The sequence below is a fragment of the Podarcis raffonei genome, chromosome 13, assembly GCF_027172205.1.
Source record: "Podarcis raffonei isolate rPodRaf1 chromosome 13, rPodRaf1.pri, whole genome shotgun sequence".
NCBI lineage: Eukaryota > Metazoa > Chordata > Lepidosauria > Squamata > Lacertidae > Podarcis > Podarcis raffonei.
Window position 1 is genome coordinate 10,616,287 of NC_070614.1, and position 23,594 is coordinate 10,639,880.

The 23,594-nt window shown below is 50.2% G+C and overlaps 1 protein-coding gene across 1 annotated transcript in view; it reads left to right on the forward strand.

The window, feature by feature from the left end:
• The first annotated feature begins 7,615 nt into the window (after nt 1-7,615).
• RND2 (Rho family GTPase 2) overlaps nt 7,616-23,594 on the forward strand; it is a 39,520-nt gene continuing 23,541 nt past the window's right edge. Inside the window, exons 1-2 of the mRNA XM_053361958.1 lie at nt 7,616-7,860; nt 9,377-9,464. Coding sequence (XP_053217933.1) covers nt 7,759-7,860; nt 9,377-9,464 — 190 coding nt within the window. The 5' untranslated portion in view covers nt 7,616-7,758. The remainder of the gene's footprint in view (nt 7,861-9,376; nt 9,465-23,594) is intronic.

Genomic DNA, 23,594 nt, shown 5'->3' on the forward strand with positions numbered 1-23,594 from the left:
TCAGTATGGCGGCAGTCTGCAAGGCCTTGCTGTGATGACAAAACAGTGGTGGCCTGCGAGGCCTTGGAGCGATGATAGAGAGTGATGGCAGTAGCGGCAGTTGCCTGCAAGGACTCACAGCAGTGACAGGAGGTGGCGGCAGTAGCAGTGGCGGCTGCGAGACCTCATGGTGGTGACAGAAAGTGGTGGCAGTAATGGCAGTGGTCTGTGAGGCCTTGTGGTGGCGATGGGAAGAGGCAGCAGTCATGGCATTGGCCTGCGAGGCCTAGCAGTGGCAACAGGATTTGGCAGCAGAAACGGTGGTGGCCTGCGAGTCCTTGTGGCAGCGGCCTGCGGGGACTCGTGGCACTGAAGGAGGTGATGGCAGTAGAGGCGTCCTACGAGGCCTTGACTGCGAGGGTCATCTAGTCCAACCCCCTGAACATAGCTGTCAACCTACAGATTTGAAAATAAGGGACCAGCAGCCTCGAAAATAAGGGATCAGCAGCCAAAATAAGGAATTTTCCAAGCACAGGTATGTTCAACTTCTGAGCCCGTCCGAGCCAAAGGCAGAAAGCCCAGCCAGCAGCTAAACGAAGCCTCAAGCGGTGGTTCCCACAGCGCAGCAACCCAGCAAAGGGGATGCAGCAAGGAAAACCACTGTCACCTCTCCGCTGGGAAGCGCTGAGCAAAGGCGAGTCCCCAGGCGACGCGGCCGATTTGATCAGCACAAGGCATGCAAGCTCCACCCCCCCCAGTCGTTCTTAGACTCCTTAGTGGGTGAGCAATGCAGCCAAGCAACACAGTTGGAGCCTTCCTCGTCCCTGGCCGGCAAGGAGGGAGGGAGAGGAGCTGCTTCCTTTGAAACCCGGGAAATTTAAGGGACATCATCAATAAGGGACAGCAGCAGGACACGGCGCTGGGATAAGGGACTTTCCCGCCAAATAAGGGAGGTTGACAGCTATGCCCCTGAAATGCAGACATCTTTTGCCCAGCATGGGGTTCTAACCCATGACCCTGAGATGTTCTCATGTTCTCATGTTCTGCATGTTCTAATGACTGAGTTATGCAACATGCCCACGTTTAGACACATACGCTTTACGCATGATTAGAGGCACTCTAGCCAAAGCTAGAAATACATCTAGAATATTTCTGTGGATGGTGACAATCGTCTGTCCTCATGTATATGTGCTATAACCTGCAATTTGGATTTTTCTATCTGGGGCACAGCTGTAGTTTCAGTGAGCAAATCTGCACATCCTTATCTCACTTTGCACTGGTGATAAATTTTGCAGAGGCCGTTTGCATGGGGACCAATGCCAGGAGATGTCTCTGCTTCCAGTTGGGAAAACGCTAACATTTATTCATGAAAGATGAACCTGCTTGGAGAAATAAGAAACTAGACCCAACTGCTCATCCATTAATAAATGTCTCAGTGACGCTGCCAACAACGTTTTAATCTCCACTGCGTCTCTCTCTCTGTCTCTCTCTCTCTCTCTCCCTCCCTCCCTCCCTCTTATATTTAGTCCCATTCTTGACAAATTAAAATTTCCCATTACAGTAAATCTTTGGAGTTCTCTTGTCTTTGGCTCCATGACTCAGGCTGCCGGATATTAGCTGAGAGCTCTGTTCCAATAAATAAATAAATAACTCGGCTAATTGAAATGGCGAGGTGTCGCAGATAGACACGCTGCATCCCACTTGACATGGAGCGGCAGCTTCCAGAGGACAGAGAGAGAAACTGAGATCTGTCTTTAAGTGGAAACGTGTCTGAGGCTGACACAGGTGTCTCCATCCTGCCTGCAGTTCTGCACAGGTTGTGAGGACCTCTGACCCCGAGGAGTAGAAATGCATTAGCCTACGCTCATCGCTCGAGTTCCCAAGGCTTGCCACTGCATCTGAGCTATGAACCCAGCCCCTCTCATCTTGTAAATTGGCCGTGCCTTTTTCAGAGCAGGTAGTCTGCCTTCCTGGGACGCAGGTGGCACTGTGGTGTAAACCACAGAGCCTAGGGCTTGCTGATCGGAAGGTCAGCGGTTCGAATCCCCGCGACGGGGTGAGCTCCTGTTGCTCGGTCCCTGCTCCTGCCAACCTAGCAGTTCAAAAGCACGTCAAAGTGCAAGTAGATAAATAGGTACCACTCCGGTGGGAAGGTAAACGGCGTTTCCGTGCGCTGCTCTGGTTCGCCAGAAGCGGCTTAGTCATGCTGGCCACATGACCCGGAAGCTGTACGCCGGCTCCCTTGGCCAATAAAGCGAGATGAGCGCTGCAACCCCAGGGTCGGCCACGACTGGACCTAACGGTCAGGGGTACCTTTACCTTTATAGTCTGCCTTCCTAGCTGCAGAGGTGAAGGGCTGTGGGGAAGAATCTTTAGTAAATACTCAAAAATTATGGGCAAAGGCCCATAATTTAATAAATTTAATAAATAATAATAAAATATATCTGTGGCCTGTTATACTGAGTTGGGCAGGTTTCGATTTGTTATTATGACATGTATTTTGTGGTTTCATATTGTAAACCATCCTGTAATCTTTGGTTGGATATGCATACCCTCCGACATTTCTCAGATGAAAAGCGACGTCCTATTCCATAATAATAATACAGTGGTACCTCGGGTTAAGAACTTAATTCGTTCTGGAGGTCCGTTCTTAACCTGAGACTGTTCTTAACCTGAGGTACCACTTTAGCTAATGGGGCCTCCCACTGCCGCCGCACGATTTTTGTTCTCATCCTGAAGCAAAGTACTTAACCTGAGGTACTATTTCTGGGTTAGCGGAGTCTGTAACCTGAAGCGTATGTAACTCGAGGTACCACTGTAATAAAAATTTATACCCCACCCATCTGACTGGGTTGCTAGAGCCACCCTGGGCATCTTCCAACCTATATAAAAACATAACAAAACATCAAACATTTAATAGCTTCCCTATACAGGGCTGCCTTCAGGTGTCTTCTAAAGGTTGCATAATTACTTACCTCCTTGAGTCGCATAACTGCACACCCTCCAACATTTCTCTGTTGGAAACAGTGACGTCCTAAGGAAAAGCAGGACATTCTGAGATCAAACCAGAAACCGGGACAGCTTCTGTAAATCTGGGACTGTCCCTGGAATATAGGGACCCTGACCTGTTTTCCAGGCTGCGAAATGGCAGTTAACAGCAGCATCCCAGCACAAGGCTGTTGGGAGGGTGAAAACCACAGAGGGCGAAAGATAGGAGCAAACCAGCAGTAAATCACACCAAGCAACTTGGTGTTAACCCTTTATTAGCAAAAATGGGGATCTGCACAGGAGCGTCTGGCCAAATGAGCACAGCAAGTCGTCTATGGCAGGTCTTGCCCCCATGAAGGAGTTGCGGAGGCTGAATTCCTGCTCCATGATTGCAGTCATGGGATTTTTGTCTATCACACAACGGTGTGTGTTTTGACTCCACAGAGTGGGAAGTGATGAAGACAGGATGTTTGTATTACTGTGTTTCCTGAAGTGGGACTATTGTCCTTTGTTGTTTTTCCTCTTTGCTGTCCGATGCTAGAGAGAGAGAGAGAGCCATGTTGCAGTGCTCCGTGTGTGGTTATATGTAAATAAAGTAGATTAGCCAAAATGCCGAGTTGCTGAGGTCTGTCACGCAAGCTGCGAAGACTCTGCGGATCCCTAAGTGTGCCAATGTCTGTTGGCATCGGTGGCTGTGATGTTCGGGCTGAAGAAAGCTCTTGAAGCTCCTGAACGATTGACCAGGAGGGAGAGGACATGCCAGTCGGGCATGCGTCTCTGCCAGGGTCCTACTTGAGTGTAGGACGAGCTCCTGACAGGTCCCTGCCTCCCCACAGCTGCCGAGGTTCCTTCCTCTCCAGGGTTTATCCCAAGCAATCGGAGACTGTGCCTGCATGAAGCCAACATCTCCTCTGCCCTTTTTATGCCTCTTCTGGTCCTGGAGACCAGGGGAGATGGGAGCTTGTCACAGTAACAGACAGAGACCCCCATGATTCTTCACCAGCCTGACTTCTGTATGCCTCTCGGCCTCCCTGCTCTCCTCCTTCCGCTTCTGCCTCCGATTCTCAACTGCTCTCTGCCACAGATTCTCCCAGCTCACTCAGCCCTGTTACGCCCTTCCACTTCCGACACCGCTTCTCCCTCGGACCACAACTCCCCAGGATCTGAGCCTTCTTCCTCTGGGGGTCCCCCAGCTGGTTCCTCCCACCGTTCCTCTGCGTCCAACCGGTGCGTAGCAGCGAGGCATGCCGGGAATTTAAAGTGTTGGAAAAACAAAACTCTCCGCATGGGGACAGGAGCACCCCTACCACCCCCCCTTCCTTCTCCACATATCCTAGTAGGAATAGCTCTTTGGCACTAGATATTTTTTTTTAAGCAGTTATTTGCGACCATAATGCATCCGGCTGCACTTAGAGTGCTTTTAAAGAGGGTGATTAGCAGCAAACGCTGCACTTCCTTAATGATCACCATTACAAAGCACTGAAAGGAGGCCAGTTCTGGCAGACATCTAGGCTTGACTCTGCTGGGACATGGCCCCCTTTTGACTTCTATGGTGCAGGTTAAGTTGAGAAGTCAAAGCTGTTCCCAGGGTGTGGCCGCTGTCACATGCTGACAGCTTCCAGGAGCAGCAGGTGAGACCTGAGTACAGGGTAGGGACCAAAGGTGGACAAGGTAGATCTGAAGGAGCGTCTCCACCCCCATTGTTCAGTCTAGACGCTGAGGTCCAGCTCCGAGGGCCTTCTGGCGGTTCCCTCGCTGCAAGAAGCCAAGTTACAGGGAACCAGGCAGAGGGCCTTCTCGGTAGTGGCACCCGCCCTGTGGAACACCCTCCCACCAGATGTCAAAAAGAACAACAACTACCAGACTTTTAGAAAGACATCTGAAGGCAGCCCTGTTTAGGGAAGCTTTTAATGTTTGATGTATTACAGTATTTAAATATTTTGTTGGAAGCTGCCCAGAGTGGCTGGGGAAGCCCAGCCAGATGTAAAGTTAAAGGTAAAGGGACCCCTGACCGTTAGGTCCAGTCGTGACCAACTCTGGGGTTGCGGCGCTCATCTCGCTTTATTGGCCGAGGGAGCCGGCGTACAGCTTCCGGGTCATGTGGCCAGCATGACGAAGCCGCTTCTGGCGAACCAGAGCAGTGCACGGAAATGCCATTTACCTTCCCGCCATTGCGGTACCTATTTATCTACTTGCACTTTGACGTGCTTTCGAACTGCTAGGTGGGCAGGAGCAGGGACTGAGCAACGGGAGCTCACCCCGTCTTGGGGATTCGAACTGCCAATCTTCTGATCAGCAAGTCCTAGGCTCTGTGGTTTAACCCACACCGCCACCCGCGTCCCAGCCAGATGGGCGGGGTATAAATAAATTTATTATTATTATTATTATTATTATTATTATTATTATTATTATTATTATTATTATTATTATTTAAAGCACCCTAGAAGGAGCAGGATGTGTCCCTCATCAAGGGACTACCCCTCCCCTAGCACCGCACCCCACCCCAGGAACCTGAGTACTACCAAAATACCAGTAGCCATGTTTAAAGAACTCTCCTCCTGCTATCTGTTTTCCCCACCTTTCTGACAGCCAAGACAGACTCCCCAACCCAACCGATGCTAGAACAGTTACTCATTCAGAGAGGCAGTTTCTTTTGGGGGCTGGCGATTCTGCACTGCGTTCTTTGACCATGCCCAGAGTCATGAGCGATGCAGTAAAACTACCCACCTCCTCCTGGCAGGAGAGGAAGAGGCACAACCAGAGCAGCGAATCATGCAGAGACACAGCGGGCAGCCTCCTTTGAGATACAAATGTCCTCGGCAGCCTACCATTACCATTTGAAGCAGAGCTATTGGAGAGCTTCTGCACCATCATGTTTCCTATACCTATTTGTTGTTGTTTAGTCGTGTCCGACTCTTCGTGACCCCATGGACCAGAGCAGGCCAGGTACTCCTGTCTTCCAATGCCTCCCGCAGTTTGGTCAGACTCATGTTTGTGGCTTCGAGAACACTGTCCAACCATCTTGTCCTCTGTCGTCCCCTTCTCCTTGTGCCCTCCATCTTTCCCAACATCAGGGTCTTTTCCAGGGAGTCTTCTCTTCTCATGAGGTGGCCAAAGTATTGGAGCCTCAGCTTCACGATCTGTCCTTCCAGTGACCACTCAGGGCTGATTTCCTTCAGAATGGAGAGGTTTGATCTTCTTGCAGTCCATGGGACTCTCAAGCGTCTCCTCCAGCACCATAATTCAAAAGCATCCATTCTTCGGCGATCAGCCTTCTTGATGGTCCAGCTCTCACTTCCATACATCACTACTGGGAAAACCATAGCTTTAACTATACGGACCTTTGTTGGCAAGGTGATGTCTCCGATTTTTAAGATGCTGTCTTGTTTTTCTCACCAAGAGCAGTCTTGAGTGCTAATGGCAGCAAAAGGGGTTGTGAATTTTCAGATAATGCTCTAAATTAATCCCAATCAGAAAAGAAGGGTAACATTTTCTGCGGGGGCCGAGGGCCTGCAGAGCGAGCACAATATCTAGGATAATTAAATATTTTTAGGCTCGCCCAGCTCTCATGATTAGTTGCGTTAATTAGAACCGTTTCCTCCCCCTCCTCCTTCGCTCAACGCTTGAGGGAAGAACGGCGCCCCCCGGTGGCCGAAGGAGGAAAGAAGCGATGACGCCGCCGACCGGGAGCCAAGCGCGTGTGCTGCTCTTTTATTTCTGCAAATGTTTTGAGAATTTCTCTCTCTCTCTCTCTGCATCACTACGGCATCTCTGTCTTGGGAGTGGCATCTCCCCCTTCCTTTTTTTTTTTTAAACACTCCACCTCCACCCAAATTCTGTGGTAGGGAAAATGGAAAAAAAACTACTTTGCATCTTAATTTCTCATTTCATGGGGGAAAAGGAAGCACGTTGAGAGAGAGCGCTTATTTCGGGGGGGGGGGTTTAAAACAACAGGATTTATTTTTTTAAAAAAAGTGGGGTTTAGCAATAAATCCCCACAAATGCTGGGGAGCAAGAAACTGATCTGCGTTTGCCCGTCAAAGCAATTGCATTTTTTCTTTTCCCCACGTGGTGGCCCCGAACGGGGAGATACTGGGGGCAAAAAGACGGAAAGGAAAGGACCCTGCAAGTTTCCCCCCTTTTTCTTTCCATGATCAAGCGGGGGGGGCTTTTTTTTTAAAAAAAGGGGGGACATGGCGATTTGGGGGGGTCGCGGTTCTGCACCATGGACGGAAGCCTCGTATCCGAATTGCACCGAGGCAGATGGAGCTTTTTGGGGGGGGCGCGGAGACATAGGAGCAACTTATCAGCGCCCACCCCCCTAAAATATTTGAGGGTCCGCCTTCCCCCATTGATGGACATTGCCATTCAAAACAGTGCGTTTTGTGATCAATTGCTTGGGCTCCGCCACCCCAATATTTTATTCCAATAAAATATTGGTATCCCGGGGGGGGGAGCTAAACCCGCTCCCCCGGTTGCGCATCAGCAAAAGGGACCCTCCGGACGCGCCGGCGAGGCTGGTCTGGGGGGGGGGGGGACTCCTGCTCCAGGGCGCCGCCTGCCGGCGACGGGAGGGTAGGAGCGCCGCGAGGGGGCCGGCGGCGAGACGGGGGCTCGGGAGGGCGGAGCAGGGGGTGCGGCATCGGGAGCCGGGGAGCCGCGGCAGGAGCCTGTCTGCCAGCGCGGAGAGGCGGGCGGAGACGGCGGCGGCGATGTTGCTCCTGCTCTTTTCCCGGCGCGGGGACTGAGCGGCGGCCCGCGCCGTCTTGCCTGCCGGCCTCGGAAGGCGCCATGGAGAGCCAGCTGGCCCGCTGCAAGATCGTGGTGGTGGGCGACAGCCAGTGCGGCAAGACGGCGCTGCTCCACGTCTTCGCCAAGGACACCTACCCCGAGGTACGGGGCGGGGGGGGGGTAGGCAGCCTCCCGCAGAGGGAGCCACATCCGACGGGGCGGGGAAGCCGGAGGGGACGGAAGGGACCCCCGACGGTCGCGGTGGGTGGGTATTGTGGGTGGGGGGCTCGGGAGATGCAGCCGGAGAGCGGCGTCCAGGCAAGGCGAGCAGGGCTGCCGGTTGGCCAGCGGGGTCTCCGGTTCCTCCGAGGGGGCGGCCGGCCGGTCTAAGGCCGTCGAAGAACCGCAGCTCTGCGGGGTTGGCTCCCGCTTCGCGCTTGCAGGAGATCCCAGGTCTTGGATCCCCGACGGCAGCGTCGTCCCGAGAGGGCGGAGAGCCCGTGTTTTTAGACGGTGCCCACTGGGCAGGGTGTCCCCTCGGATGTGGCCGGAGACTGCGGGATTTGGGGGTCTTAGGAAGGGATACTGCTGGTGTCACCTGTTGGGAAAGCCAGGGGCGAGATGAGAGCAGGGAGAGGCAAAACACACAGAACTGGAAGTGGAGGGTCAAAATGCAAGGGTTTGTGTGTGTCATGTGGGGTGTAAAGTAGGTTTTTGGGGGGCTGAAGGGACCCAGAGGGGACTCTCCGCACAGGGGGCGGTTCAAGGCACTTCCCCCGTTCTTCCATAATCGATTCCTTCATCTTCCAAGGTGCCACAAAAAAATCCTCTTTTTCGGTTAGACTGACTTAGCAGGTTAGGTTAGAAAGAGAGTTTGGGTGTCTGGGTGGGGGGACAATTTTGAGAGGGGTGAAGGAGATGGAGGAGGTTCAAGTGAGGAGTCGGGTTCAGGCAAAGCTGGGAGGCAGATTTAGGGTTCTGTAGGGGAACTATGGAACTGCGGAACCGCTGGAACATCAGGCGGAATGTCAGAAACCCGGAACAACCTGCCTGCCTGACTTTGTGGGGTAGCTGGATTTAGGGCAGAGCATCTGGTTCCCTTTAGCTGAGGGCCATAATAATAATAATAATAATAATAATAATAATATTAACAACAACAACAACAACAAGGGTAGCTACTAAGAAGCTACGTAAGAAAGCAACTCTACCAAAAGGAATTATTGTGAAAATAAGAAATATTCTTTTTTTGCGGGGGCACCAAATTTTGTCCTTGCACAAAGTCGGCCTCTGCTGGGACTGAGGGTTGCAGAACGCAATAAAAGACCTAGAGCCTCTTCTCAGTGTCTTGGCTGAGTCCTGAGGCAGAACTTCCTCTAAGCTACCACGGAGGACCTCTCTTTTGCTTTTACTGGAACATAGCCAGGATCCCACACGAACCACAAATTAGGACGAAAGGTCTTCCAGAGGCAGAGGCGTGCACCGTAAATGTTTGCTTTCAAAAACGGAGCGTTGCTTTTTGGGTTGTGGGGTCCGGCCGTGAGTGTGTCAGGGGCCGAGGCGTGTGAGATCTGGGTTGGGGGTGCTTGCAGTAGGGGGGGGTGTTTATCCCAGTCTGCGGCATGGCCCCCGATTCTGTGGCTTCATGCATTCTGTTGTCTCTGCTGCCCCTCCCTTGCAGAACTATGTCCCCACGGTGTTTGAGAACTACACGGCCAGTTTTGAGATCGAAAAGCAGCGCATCGAACTCAACATGTGGGACACATCAGGTGAGTGAGGAGCAGAAACTTGGGTGGGGGCAGGGAGCGCTCTGGAACTGATAACTGGGGTGAATTTTGCCTGTCCCAGTTGAGGGTTTTTGCGACATATTCCTGTTTACCTAAATGAATGTGCCCTCTGAATGATTCCAGGAGTTTTAGCACCACTTCCATACAAGGGACAGCTTACCGTATTTTTCGCTCTATAAGACGCACCAGACCACAAGACGCACCTAGTTTTTGGAGGAGGAAAACAAGAAAAAAAATATTCTGAATCTCAGAAGCCAGAACAGCAAGAGGGATTGCGGCGCAGTGAAAGCAGCAGTCCCTCTTGCTGTTCTGGCTTCTGGAATAGCTGCGCAGCCTGCATTCGCTCCTTAAGACGCACACACATTTCCCCTTACTTTTTAGGAGGGAAAAAGTGAGTTTTATAGAGCAAAAAATACGGTATTTGTTTGTTTCCTTGTTTTCCTTGACCATTCCTAACCTTGCTTGGAAGAGCTTTCTTTCCTGGCGACACCTGCCTGGTTTGGAAGTTTTGTGCTTCGCGTGTGTTCAGATGGATACTTTCCTCCCTTATAGTTTTAACTTGGAGCATTAGTTAAACCAGTGTTTCCCAAACTTAGGTCTCCTGCTGTTTTTGGACTACAACTCCCATCATGCTTGCTAGCTAGGGATGATGGGAGTTGTAGTCCAAATACAGCTGGACACCCAAGTTTGGGAAACACTCTGAGTTAAACCACCGTCAGGCTTAAAAAATTTTCCCCCACTGACTTCCACAAAGGATTATCAGGTTCCCTTTTTCTCTTGGCTCCAGAAATTGCCGTTAACACTCGCACAGTGTTTTCCAGCATTCTCCTTGCATGCGTTCTTGGGATTATTATAACTTTACCCCAAGGCTCAAGCCTGTGCTGTTCTCTGGAAAACCCTTTCCCTTAATCTCAAATGCGGTAAGGGGGAAATCTCTCTTTCGTATGACTTCATATGCTTCGGCTAAGCACTGGTACTTGGATCCTGGTCTAGAAAAACCTAGTTACACATCAAGCCCTTTGGTGTGGGCGGGAGCAGTTGTGATGAACTGGTGGCGAGAGAAAGACTCTTTGTATATGCTCAGAGTTTGCTTCTCCCAGAGCTGGGCACCAGCATCACAAGGTGGTTCTGCTGCTGAGACCTGCTTCAAATCCCATCTCGGATATCCCTTACATAAAATTTCCCCCCGCAACTATAACACCGTTCATAAGCCTTTCTGGATTATGTGGGACTGGCCTGCTTTACCTACTTTTTTGAAAAGGTTATAGGGGGATAACATGATCTGGCTAAAATTGGGTGGGGGTGGAAATCATGATGTTGGATCTTTCCAATTTCATTTAAGGACCCCTCCCTGCCTCTTCCCTCCCCCCACCTGCAGTAATTAAAGTACTGCCTTCCTATCTACTCTGTGGCCTCTTTATTTTTGGTGTCCTGTTTCCTGGTAGCACCTGCCTAGGTGTACCTGTGAGAAGGTACAGAATGAATTCTGAGATTCAGGGTGAGGCCAAGAATGAATGAGGCACAAAAAGCTCCGGATCCGACAGCAGACCTCGCCCCTGGAAGGAATGTAAGGGGAGAAGGGCCCGTTTTGTACTTTCTTTGCCTGCAAAGAGGGAACGTTCAGTTCTTGCCAGCATTTTAAAAGCAGCTGGATCCTGGAAGCGATTCTGGGGGTTGTCTGGCTCAGCCTGGCTGCCTTTTATGCCTTTTGCCTTTTATTTGTAACCCCTTCCCTCCCCCAAAAAAACCATTTCTTTGTGGTTTTCCATATGCGAGAGAAGGGGCGATGTTGTGCTTCAGCCTTGATGCTACAGAGGAGGAGCAGAAGAAGATGCAATGCTTTGGCCATGATGTGTAGGATAAATGTCCCCATTTTTTGTTTTGTTTTGAGCGAAGGGTCATCCAAACTACCGGGGCTTCTTCTTTTCCCTGCCTCGGCTCCAGCTTTTGCATTTATTAACTTCGCAGCCTCACGATTGGCACGGCCAGAGCCTTCGCTTGGCACGGCACCTCCCGCCTGCTTTTGTTGAGTTGCGTAAAGGGCTCTCCTGTGTGCAGTGCAGCTGTGGCGACATTGCCGGTGGCTCTTTGGGAGGCTGCAGAAAGGCTCTTCTGTCTGGGTAGAGAAAAGAGCGTCTCTTCCTTGGGCTGTGGGAGGAGGAAGCGAGCAAACAATCCTCCTGCTGTGGGAGGCCGGAGCGCAGTGCACAAAACGATCACAAAGCTAACGGCGCAGAGACGCGAGCGTTGTTTGGAGCTGGCAAACGTTCCGTGGCTAACAGGCGAGCGAGCTGCAGCCACAGACGCTGCAGTCTGGCCAAGTGAGGAGAGCCGCAGAAATGCTTCGTAATGGATCAGCTAGGCTCGGGGCAAACTGGCGGAGGGTTGGTCTATCAGTGTCCTATTAAGCTGTGTGTGCTAATGACCGAAAACTGCACTTGGAGATGAGAGGCTGTTTCTTTTGGCCAGATGTTAGGGACGGTGTCCACCATCGGCTTGGAAAGGCGTGGACAACCTGTGGCACACCGGACATCGATAGATTCCCAAGTCCTAGCTGGTAGGCTGGGATGTTGCTCCTAGCAACATGTGGCTGGCCCCAGGTTCCCCATCCCTCAGATATGAGCCAGGATAGAAAGGGCTTCTTAATGTCACAGGAGGGGTGGCGCTGTGGTCCAAAACACTGAGCCTCTTGGACTTGCTGATCCCCGCAGCAGAGTGAGCTCCCGTTGCTCTGTCCAAGCTTCTGCCAACCTAGCAGTTCGAAAGCACACCGGTGTAAGTAGATAAATAGGTGCCACTGTGGCGGGAAGGTAAACAGCGTTTCCGTGCACTCTGGTTTCCATCACTGTGTCCCGTTGTGCCAGAAGTGGATTAGTCATGCTGGCCACATGACCTGGAAAGCTGTCTGTGGACAAACGCCAGCTCCCTCGGCCTGAAAGTGAGATGAGCGCCACAACCCCAGAGTCGCCTTTGACTGGACTTAACTGTCCAGGGGTCCTTTACCTTACTTCTGTAGAGGGATTTTTGCCTCTGAACACTGACTGACACACCAGACCCTCCAAGTATCCCTATTTTCCAGGGACAGTCCTGGATTTACAGAAGCTGTCCCAGCTTTTGATTTGATCCCAGAATGTCCCACTTTTCCTTAGGATGTCCCTATTTTCATTGGAGAAATGTAGGAGGGTATGGAGTTAGGCGACCCCCGAGCCAAGGAGATATGGAACTATACAACCTTTAGAAGCCATCTGAAGGCAGCCCTGTATAAGGAAGTTTTTCAATGCTTAATGATGTTTTTAATAGATGTTGGAAGCGGCCCAGAGTGGCTAGGACAGACCGGTCAGATGGGTGGGGTATAATAATAAAATTGTTGTTGTTGTTGTTATGGTGATTATAATCCTGGAATAAAGGGACCCTTGACCATTAGGTCCAGTCGCGGACGACTCTGGGGTTGCGGCACTCATCTTGCTTTACTGGCTGAGGGAGCCGGCGTACAGCTTCCGGGTCATGTGGCCAGCATGACTAAGCCGCTTCTGGCGAACCAGAGCAGTGCACGGAAACGCCATTTACCTTCCCGCTGGAGCGGTACCTATTTATCTACTTGCACTTTGACGTGCTTTCGAACTGCTAGGTTGGCAGGTGCAAGCCAAGCAACGGGAGCTGACCCCATTACGGGGATTCAAACCGCCGACCTTCTGATCGGCAAGCCCTAGGCTCTGTGGTTTAGACCACCCAATCATGGAATAGGACGCCCCTATTTTCATCAGAGAAATGTTGTGGGGTAGGACACCCATGCTTGCCACATCCCAAAGGACTTTTGAAATTAGCCGTCCTGTTTCATATGCGCTTTGCCATGCAGCAAGGAAGGGGTTATGCTACTGGCGGGATAAATGAAGCCTCTCGTTCCACCCAGGGCTCAGACATTCCTTCAACAGCCCCTGCAATCCTGCTCCAGAATGGGTGGGTTTTCAGTCTGGTCCGGCAAAGCAGCTCTGAATGCTCTTGGAAGGATGTGCCTGCCCTTGGCTGGTTTGGAGCAGAAACCCTCTGAGATTTGAGCACTTGGGTGGTTGTGCTCACATGCCCAAAGTAATTGATTAGGAACATTTCTGAGCACAGAAACTGTCTGCAAGGGAGAATAGGACTTACAGCTGCTTAATTTATTGCATTGCAAGGGCTGCAAGTCTGGAGGGAGGGTGGCGAGAATGTAAAGGAACGTTAAGTCTTCCTGCTAGGAGCAACAGTGGATGTTCTAATTCATGGGTGGGCAAACTAAGGCCCGGGGCCAGGATCCAGCCCAATCTGGCCTTCTAAATCCGGCCCGCGGACGGTCTGGGAATCAGCGTGTCTTTACATGAGTAGAATGTGTCCTTTTATTTAAAATGCATCTCTGGGTTATTTGTGGGGCATAGCAATTCGTTCACCCCCCCCCAAAAAAATAGTCCGGCCTCCCACAAGGTCTGAGGGACAGTGGACCGGCCCCCTGCTGAAAAAGTTTGCTGACCCCTGTTCTAATTCTCTCCCACTGTCTCTTGTTAGCTTTTTTTAAAAAGCAGGGTTCTCAGTTCCATCGCTGCTTTTACCCTGAAACTATTTTAAAGCTAATAACGAGGAGGAAACAAGTGCGACCATTCAAATCCTGCACCTCTTGGTGTTAGTTTTTCAACTCGTCATTCCCAAATGCTTCCTTTGGGAAATGTGGTGTGTTTTTATTTCGAAGCGAGAAGCTCCGGTCTGTTTGGAAATTGCAGCGAATCCATAATCCCCAATAGCGCAGGGGTCAATTGCTGCTGCCCAGGGGCTCACTCTTTTGTTAATGCTTAGGTTATTTCCGTGTTGAGTCCTGGAAACTGCAGTCAAGTTTCGTGGCTCACCTTAAGCCCCCCTATTCGTTCCATCTTAAAATCTTGTTCCAGAGGCAAAGCTGAGGACCATGAATAGCCTACCTCAGGTGAAGCCCTTCTGGGCTTGGGTCTCCACAAAAGCCCTCTCCCAGCCTTTATAAACAACAACACCACAACTCTACTATTTCCATAAGGAAACTTTGATTGCCTTCGTCCTTCCCTGGCAATATGTAATTTGACATCCTTTATTATGTTTGTTTGTTTGTGTGTGTGTGTGTTATCTCACTGCATTACAGATAGGGATGAGGGCAGATTTTGTTCGGTCCGCATTTTTAAGCAAGCCCACCTAATTCGTGTCTCCCAGGCTAAAATCCACTGATCGGAACATAATTATTCTCCCACTTCTGCGCTTCTCTGAATTTTATTTCCTTATTCTCCCCTTTTTTCAGCCGAGAAGTGTATTTTAGGATAAAATGCATTTAGAAATGTGTGCTTTGAGATAAAAGATGAATTTAAATACGGTGGGGTTTTCTTGGCACCGGTTTTAAAATGTGAACATTAAAGTGGAAACAGGATGGAACACGCATCCAGGATGAACTTGTGCAAACTTGACCGATCCACCTGTCCGTAATTGCAGGTGGTGGATGCCATTGGTCACTTTCTAATTAAAATCCCCCCCAAAAAACTCCTGGTGGCGTGTAATTTCTCCAAAGGCTTGGTCTGGTCTTCTGGGCAGTGGTTTGCAGAGGTTTTCTCCCCCGCCCCAATCCCTGACCATATAAAGAACTGATGAGTAGCTTTGAATAGGTACCCGTGGTTTTTCTTTCCTCGCAAAGGAGGAATGCCATCTGTACTGTTGTTCTGTTCCGTTTGTTCTCTTCCTCCTTTACAGCCATCCTTCTCTAGAGACTCTGGAGAACAGTAGTCCTTTGGGGGAGGCGGGGGGCAGGAATGACAGCGCTGCTGGGACTACAAATGGTTTCATAGTCTTAAGTGGGTTGTCTTGTACCAGTGCAACCACTCTTGCACCTCTTTCGGTCTAGCTTGGGTCTCGTGAGCTGCTGTATGTGAGGCAAAGGTTGGTTCCTGGTTCCTTATTCAGCACACCAGCCTGAATAAGGGACTGATGTTCGCATGGCCCTGTACCCCAAAATAAGCTTAAGACCACCCCATATCATGCACCCTCCATGACTGGGAATCAGAACCCTTGGATATGCACACACTAAGGCTGGCCGATATCTGGTTTACAGCATCGTAATACAGTGGTACCTCGGGTTAAGAACTTAATTTGTTCCAGAGGTCCGTTCTTAAGCTGAAACTGTTCTTAACCTGAAGCACCACTTTAGCTAATGGGGCCTCCCACTGCTGCCACACAATTTCTGTTCTCATCCTGAAGCAAAGTTCTTAACCCAAGGTACTATTTCTGGGTTAGCGGAGTCTGTAACCTGAAGCGTCTATAACCTGAAGCATCTGTAACCTGAGGTACCACTGTATAGTAAAGGTAAAGGGACCCCTGACCTTTAGGTCCAGTCGTGACCGACTCTGGGGTTGCGGCGCTCATCTCGCTTTATTGGCCGAGGGAGCCGGCGTACAGTTTCCGGGTCATGTGGCCAGCATGACTAAGCCACTTCTGGCGAACCAGAGCAGCACACGGAAATGCCGTTTACCTTCCTGCCGGAGCGGTACCTATTTATCTACTTGCACTTTGACGTGCTTTCGAACTGCTAGGTTGGCAGGAGCAGGGACCGAGCAATGGGAGTTCACCTTGTTGCAGGGATTCGAACCGCCGACCTTCTGATCGGCAAGTCCTAGGCTCTGTGGTTTAACCCACAGCGCCACCTGCGTCCCTTCACCACTGTATATCACCAGCTTAAAAATGCAATATACTGTTATATCACAGTGTCTGAAATAAGGATGGAGCTATGTAGACAGGCATCGGCTGGCTTCACAGTTTTCCCCGCATTGTGATTTTTGCCGGCGCCTGCTATTGTGATTCGCTGCCCCCCTGAATGAGGCAGGGAACAGCTGAGCCGGCAGAGTTAACAGGGCCTGCAGGAATCGAGAGAAGCACTGGCTGGCTTCACGGTTTCCCCCACATTGTGATTTTTGCATAGCGCACATATTGTATACCATGATTCACGATATATTGCCAGGTCAAAAATTATGAAACAGATTATCACGATATGAACCAGTTTTGGATGATATATCGCCCAGCCCTAACACACACCGTGATTCGCGATATATTGCCAGGTCAAAAAATTACGAAACTGATATCACGATATGAACTTCAAACCGGTTTTGGACGATATATTGATATATCAACCAGCCCTAACGTGTGTGTGTGTGACACACACACACACACACACACACACACACACACACTGTCCTAAAGGACTGCATTGAAGCATGTTTCTCAAATGCATCATGCCCCTAGGCCACACTGAGGAATAAGGGACTGTTTGCACCTTGAAATAAAGTCTTGGCCCACCCAAAATTAGACATTCCTCCCTCCAGAATACAGTGGTACATCTGGATGCGAACGGGATCCATTCCGGAGCCCCATTCGCATCCTGAGTAGAATGCAATCTGCAACTGCGTATGCGCGGGTCGCAATTCGCCGCTTCTGCGCATGCGCATGACATCATTTTGAGCGTCTGTGCATGTGCGAGCTGCAAAACCCAGAACTAACGTGTTCTGTTACTTCTGGGTCGACGCAGAGCGCAACCTGAAAACGCTCAACCTGAAGCATATTTAACCCAAGGTACGACTGTACTGCTTCCCGCAAGGCTACCCAGCGTCACGTCCAGACCAGTGCTTTGGTTTTGCCCAGGTTCCTGCCAGCTATGCTGCTCATGTGCTGACAGTTCCCAGTATGCCTATAACGAATAAAGGATCGGTGACTCTCCCCCCTCCAAACAGGCTTTGGGCTGTCCTGAATCATGCAGGCTTCTCCCAGATACCTTGGCATCATGTCTGGCCCAGAGCTTCATTTTGTGCAAGTCACTTGCGATGTCCCCTGCCATTTATTTCTTCTCCTCGCAAGCGCACTGACAAATGCGTCCCTCCGGAATGAGGCTCTCCTCCAGCTGCCGCCGCGGCCTCCGGCAGCAGCCTCCGTTTAAGCAGTGAAAGGCACCACTTCTGATATCACAGCAGGCAACCGTTTTAAAATCCAAAAGAGAAAAGGGGTGGAAGGAAGCCATTGTGGTGAGCGTTCCCCCCCCTGAAAAAAGTAGCCAAAACCAATCCATCAGCTGCAAATGGGTTGGAGATTGGGAGTGTGGGCATTTTCCTATACAGTGGTACCTCGGGTTACAGACGCTTCAGGTTACAGACTCCGCTAACCCAGAAATAGTACCAGGTTAAGAACTTTGCTTCAGGATGAGAACAGAAATTTGTGCAGCGGCGGCAGCGGGAGGCCCCATTAGCTAAAGTGGTGCTTCAGGTTAAGAACAGTTTCAGTTTAAGAACGGACCTCCAGAACGAATTAAGTACTTAACCCGAAGTACCACTGTACAGTGGTACCTCGTGTTATGTACCGCCCCCCCTTGCGAATGCTGCAGGTTATGAGCTCCGCTAACCCGGAAATAGATGCTCTGGGTTGCAAACTTTGCCCCGGGATGCAAGTGGAAGTTGAGTGCCGGCAGCGCGGCGGCAACGGGAGGCACCATTAGCGAAAGCGCGCCTCATGTTACGAGCGGTTTCAGGTTGAGAATGGACCTCCGGAACGAATTAAGTTCGTAACTGGAGGTACCACTGTATGTCTAGAACAGGGTTTCCCCAAACTTGGGTCTCCAACTACAGTTCCCATCATCCCTGACCACTTGTCCTGCTGGCTAGAGAAGATGGGGGTCGTAGTCCAAAAACAGCGGGAGACTCAAGTTTGGGAAACCCTGGTGTAGAATGTAAAAGCCTATTTCATTTGTTGTGGTGGTGGTTTTTAACCAAAACCCAATTCCACTATAAGAGACCCACTTAAAGAGTTGAGTTGCTACAGGTTTTCCGTGTGACGAGTGTTTCTGTTCCATAGCTGGATTTCATGGGAACAATGGGAAAGTGTGTTTCAGTTCGCCATTGCTGTTTATTTGCCTCCATCTCACTATGTGATGCTTTATAGCAGGAGTGGGAAACCTGAGGCCCTCCAGGCCAGGTCGGACTCCCTCTCCCATCAGCCCCAAATATAATTGTCAGAGCTGCCCGAGGTCCCAGCTCACAAAGGACCAACGCCGCTTCGTTGTTAAGTACGAAAGTCTTTATTGAAGTTCAGTGTCACTTCCACAGCCGCAGCGTGCAGCCCTACGTCTCAAACTCTAGACCGCTGAAGCTCCGTCTGAATCTCCTCCCCCCAGACACCAGTTTAAGACTCTAGCCTTGCTCCACCTCTTCCTTTGTTCTTTCCTCCTCTGGGTCCGCCTGTCCGTTGGGGTCTCGCCCTTCCTAGACTCTTCTGACGCTGAGTCCCCTGACTCTTCCCCCTGCCTCCGGCAGGCTTTAGGACCTGGTTCCCAATCCGGGTTTTCTGCTGTCCCGCGCGCCTGTACATTCGAACTTGGCGCGCGCGCCCAGCCGGCAACCTTCCTCCTGACCGTTACACTGCTCCTGTCACTGCTTCCCCCTTCGGGGAGGCTAGCTGGAACTGACCTCCCCTCCGCTCCCCCACTCTCCGATGGAGGCGTGGTCAGCCCTGACTCATCTTCTCTCCCCGCTGGAGGAGACGCTGGTCCTGACACATGTGACTCTTCCCCCCCACTACGCTCTGGTGGGGAAGCTGGTCCTGATCTCCCGCTGCTGCTTTGGGAGTCCCCGCTGGCCCCTTGTTTCTGGTGCGTCCCCCCTGGGACCCCTCTTGCCCTGACCATCGGCGCCCCCTTCTGGGAATCTTCTGATTCGCTGGAGAAGCTCATGGAATCTCTCGGGTCACTGTCATACTCCCCTACGCTGCCCTCAGATTCTTCCCCTTCGCTCTCCATTTCCTCTCTCCCTTGTGCTTCTGCTCCTGAGCCCCTGACAATAATGATCAGGACCACAGGTTCTCCACCCACCCCACTTACAAAACGATAATACGATACGATAATCTTTATTGTCATTGTCCTATGCAGAACAACGAAATTGAAAAAATCTACATCAGACATTCAAAAACCAGCAAGCCTGCTATCCCAACTATCCCAGCCTGGTTGACCCCCTAAAAACTCTGATACCCCATAATTAAATACAATATACTCCCATAGAGACTACCTTACACTGCGTTTAAAACCAAAATCGCATTTGGATAGAAACTGTTTCTCAGGTGGCTAGTCCTAGTCTTTGTAACCCTGTACCTTCTTCCAGAAGGCAGAAACTGAAAGAGATCACAAACTTCACGAATGGAGATTAATAATAATAATAATAATAATAATAATAATAATTTATTATTTATACCCCGCCCATCTGGCTGGGTTTCCCCCAGCCACTCTGGGCGGCTTCCAACAAATTATTAAAATACAATAGTCTGTTAAACATTAAAAGCTTCCCTAAACAGGGCTGCCTTCAGATGTCTTCTAAAAGTTTGGTAGTTGTTTTTCTCTTTGACATCTGGTGGGAGGGGGTTCCACAGGGCGGGTGCCACTACCGAGAAGGCCTTCTGCCTGGTTCCCTGTAACTTGGCTTCTCGCAGCGAGGGAACTGCCAGAAGGCCCTCGGCGCTGGACCTCAGTGTCCAGGCAGAACGACAGATGTTGAAGCTGCATCACTGTTGGGTTTGGTCGGGGATTGTTTTGTGGAGCTAAGGGTTTAAGCAAAAGGCACATTGTGGTTGAGTTTCCGGAAGGATGTGGAGGATGACAGAGGACCAAACTGGGTGAGATCTTGAAGGCAGCCAGGTGGTTTCACTTCACTGTCTCCAGTGTTGTTTTTTCCCCAGAATAACAGCCACAGGGGAGAAGTTGGGAAATGTGGGGTGTGGGGAGGGTTTTTTCCATCCTGCCCCTCTAAAGCTGCTACTTGTCTCCAGAGGGAAGTTTCCGAAGGAAGCTGAACCCTTGTCCGACTCCATTGCACACCAATGTACCCATCAATATCCTCTTATTTTCTTAGCAGCTTAAATTTAGAAGGGGGTGGGAAATGGGCATATTAAACCTCACACCTTTAGCTTGTCTAGTCTGGCCCTCTGTGTGTGTGTTTTATTGTCATTTCCCCCAAAGCACTGGAAATACAAAGCAGGTAAAATATGCTTTTTTTTACCGGAACAACATAGCTTGGTATACGATTATGCAAGCTTTCAAGTTATATATAAAAACACACTTCCTCGGGCATGAATTGATAATTCTACTTCCATGGTTCTGGTTTCTTCCCCTGGTTTGTGGAAAGTGCTGGAGGAAAAGTATAGCTAACCTTTGCCTCTTTTCCTGGGCTGCTGCTTCTGCGCTCTGTTTTGCAGAGTCAACGAACACCCGTTCCCTTGGACCCCAGCAGATTTGACCCCAAATTTCTATTTTCTTTTCTTTCTTTTTTTTTTAAAAAGCATTGTGCGAGCTGCCGGCTCGGCGAGAGATAAAGCACTTGCCGGTCTCTGTTTTCCTTGGTGCTTTTCAGAGATTGGTGAAGAACCCGAAGCGAGGGAAACGGCTTATCGATTTTTCTCTTCCTCTTTCCCCAGAGAATGTGCGCGGCTGCTGAAATTGCTTGGATAAGGTCTGTGCTGATGGATGGATGCAAATCTTGGTGTGTGTGGAGAGCAGAGGGGAAGGGAAGGGGGGTGCCGTTCGTCTGGGGCGATGCAGTGATCCTGAAAACGACTTTCACAGGGACAGGACTGGTGAGGGAAGCGTCACAAGAAGATAGCAAATTTCTCAGTGCGCCCCTGTTTTGAATCTGAGGCTGTGAATTTGTGAAGTACCCTGAGGGTTATCTAGTCCAACCCCCCGCAAATGCAGGAATCTGAGCAAAAGCATCCATGACGGATGGCCACCCAAACTCTGCTTAAAAACCTCCAAGGAAGGAGAGTCCACAACCTCCTGAGGGAATCCGTTCCACTGTTGAACAGCTCTTCCCGCCAGAAAGTTCTTCCTGGTGTTTAGTTGGTATCTCATTTTCCTTGTAACCTGAATCCATTGGTTCGGTTCCGGCGCTCCAGAGCAAGAAAAAACAAGCTTGCTCCATCTCCCATCTTTAGAATTTGAAGATAACATCTTCAGATCATAGAGGCGAACATCTCTGAGGATGTGCAGAGTGCCAACCTCGAAGTACCAGAGACCAACAGCTAGCTCCCAAGGGCAGATAATAATAATAATAAATTTTATTTATACCCGGCCAAAGCTGGGCTCACGGCGGCTAACACCAATAAAATCACAGCAATAACATAATAGGGGGGAAAGAGAAAGAAAACAAACAAACATTTAAAATACAGGTTAAAATGCAATTTAAAATGCAGCCTTGTTTTAAAAGTAGCCCATAGATCAAATCATAAGGGGAGGGAAACATAAGGGTCAGACTGAGTCCAAACCAAAGGTCAGGAGGAACAGCTCTGTCTTGCAGGCCCTGCGGAAAGATGTCAAGTCCCGCAGGGCCCAATCTCTTGTGACAGAGCGCTCCACTACGTTGGGGCCAGTGCTGAAAAGGCCCTGGCCCTAGTTGAGACCAATCTAACCACCTTGCGACCTGGGACCTCCAAAATGTTGTCATTTGTGGACCTTAAGGTCCTCTGTGGGACATACCAGGAGAGGCGGTCCTGTAGGTACGCGGGTCCTAGACCGCATAGGGCTTTAAAGGTCAAAACCAGCACCTTAAACCTGACCCTGTACTCCACCGGGAGCCAGTGCAGTTGGTAAAGCATTGGATGAATGTTAGCCTTAGGTAACACTTCATAACTTTTCAGAAATCAGTTGTTGGCCCAGTGGGGTAATGAAATAAAATTGTCTAGAGAAAGGAACCTAATGCCGTTTGGAGAGTTGTGGGTTAAATGAAATGAGAGCTTGCATGAGCCGAGTGAGCCATAAAGGGCTTCTTGGACTACTTTGTTGTTGTTGTTTAGTCGTTTAGTCGTGTCCGACTCTTCGTGACCCCATGGACCAGAGCACGCCTGGCACTCCTATCTTCCACTGCCTCCCGCAGTTTGGTCAAACTCATGTTGGTAGCTTCGAGAATACTGTCCAACCATCTCGTCCTCTGTCGCCCCCTTCTCCTTGTGCCCTCCATCTTTCCCAACATCAGGGTCTTTTCCAGGGAGTCTTCTCTTCTCATGAGGTGGCCAAAGTATTGGAGCCTCAGCTTCAGGGTCTGTCCTTCCAGTGAGCACTCAGGGCTGATTTCCTTAAGAATGGATCGGTTTGATCTTCTTGCAGTCCATGGGACTCTCCAGAGTCTCCTCCAGCACCAGAATTCAAAAGCACCAATTCTTCAGTGATCAGCCTTCTTTATGGTCCAGCTCTCACTTCCATACATCACTACTGGGAAAACCATGGCTTTAACTATACGGACCTTTGTTGGCAAGGTGATGTCTCTGCTTTTTAAGATGCTGTCTAGGTTTGTCATTGCTTTCCTCCCAAGAAGCAGGCGTCTTTTAATTTCGTGACTGCTGTCACCATCTGCAGTGATCATGGAGCCCAAGAAAGTAAAATCTCTCACTGCCTCCATTTCTTCCCCTTCTATTTTCCAGGAGGTGATGCGACCAGTGGCCATGATCTTCGTTTTTAGCAGTGAGCAAAATAACACTTGGCCCATGGTCCGATGTGCTCAATCATTACTTAGAATCAGAGTTGGAAGGGACCCCAAGGGTCATCTAGTCCAGCCCCCTGCAATGTAGGAATCTTTTGCCCAGCGTGGGACTTGAACCCATGACCCTGTGATTACTGAATGATCTACTGAATGAGTTATAGTGGGTTCAGTTCATTCATTATTTTATTTATTACATTTTTTCCTTCCGCGCGTCCTCAGTGGAGCTCAGGCTTATATGCACCTGGTTTCCCCACTCGTGAGGTTGGCTGTGCGCAGAAAGTGTGACCGGCGCAAGGTGAGAGCAGTGCATTGAACCTGGGTCTCTCTGGCCATAGTGCAATCTGTAAGCCACGATGCCACCCTGGCTCTCTGTGGAACTGAGTCCTGGCGCTGAAAACATGCCTGACTGAGGATGCTAAAGCTTTGCCTTTGCCCAAGAACACACAGCAGTCAGTGGGTGTATACAGTGGTACCTCGGGTTAAGTACTTAATTCGTTCCGGAGGTCCATTCTTTCTTTCTTTTTCAAAAAAAATTATTCATTTTATAACACAAATAAAAAACACAAACAGAAAAGACAAA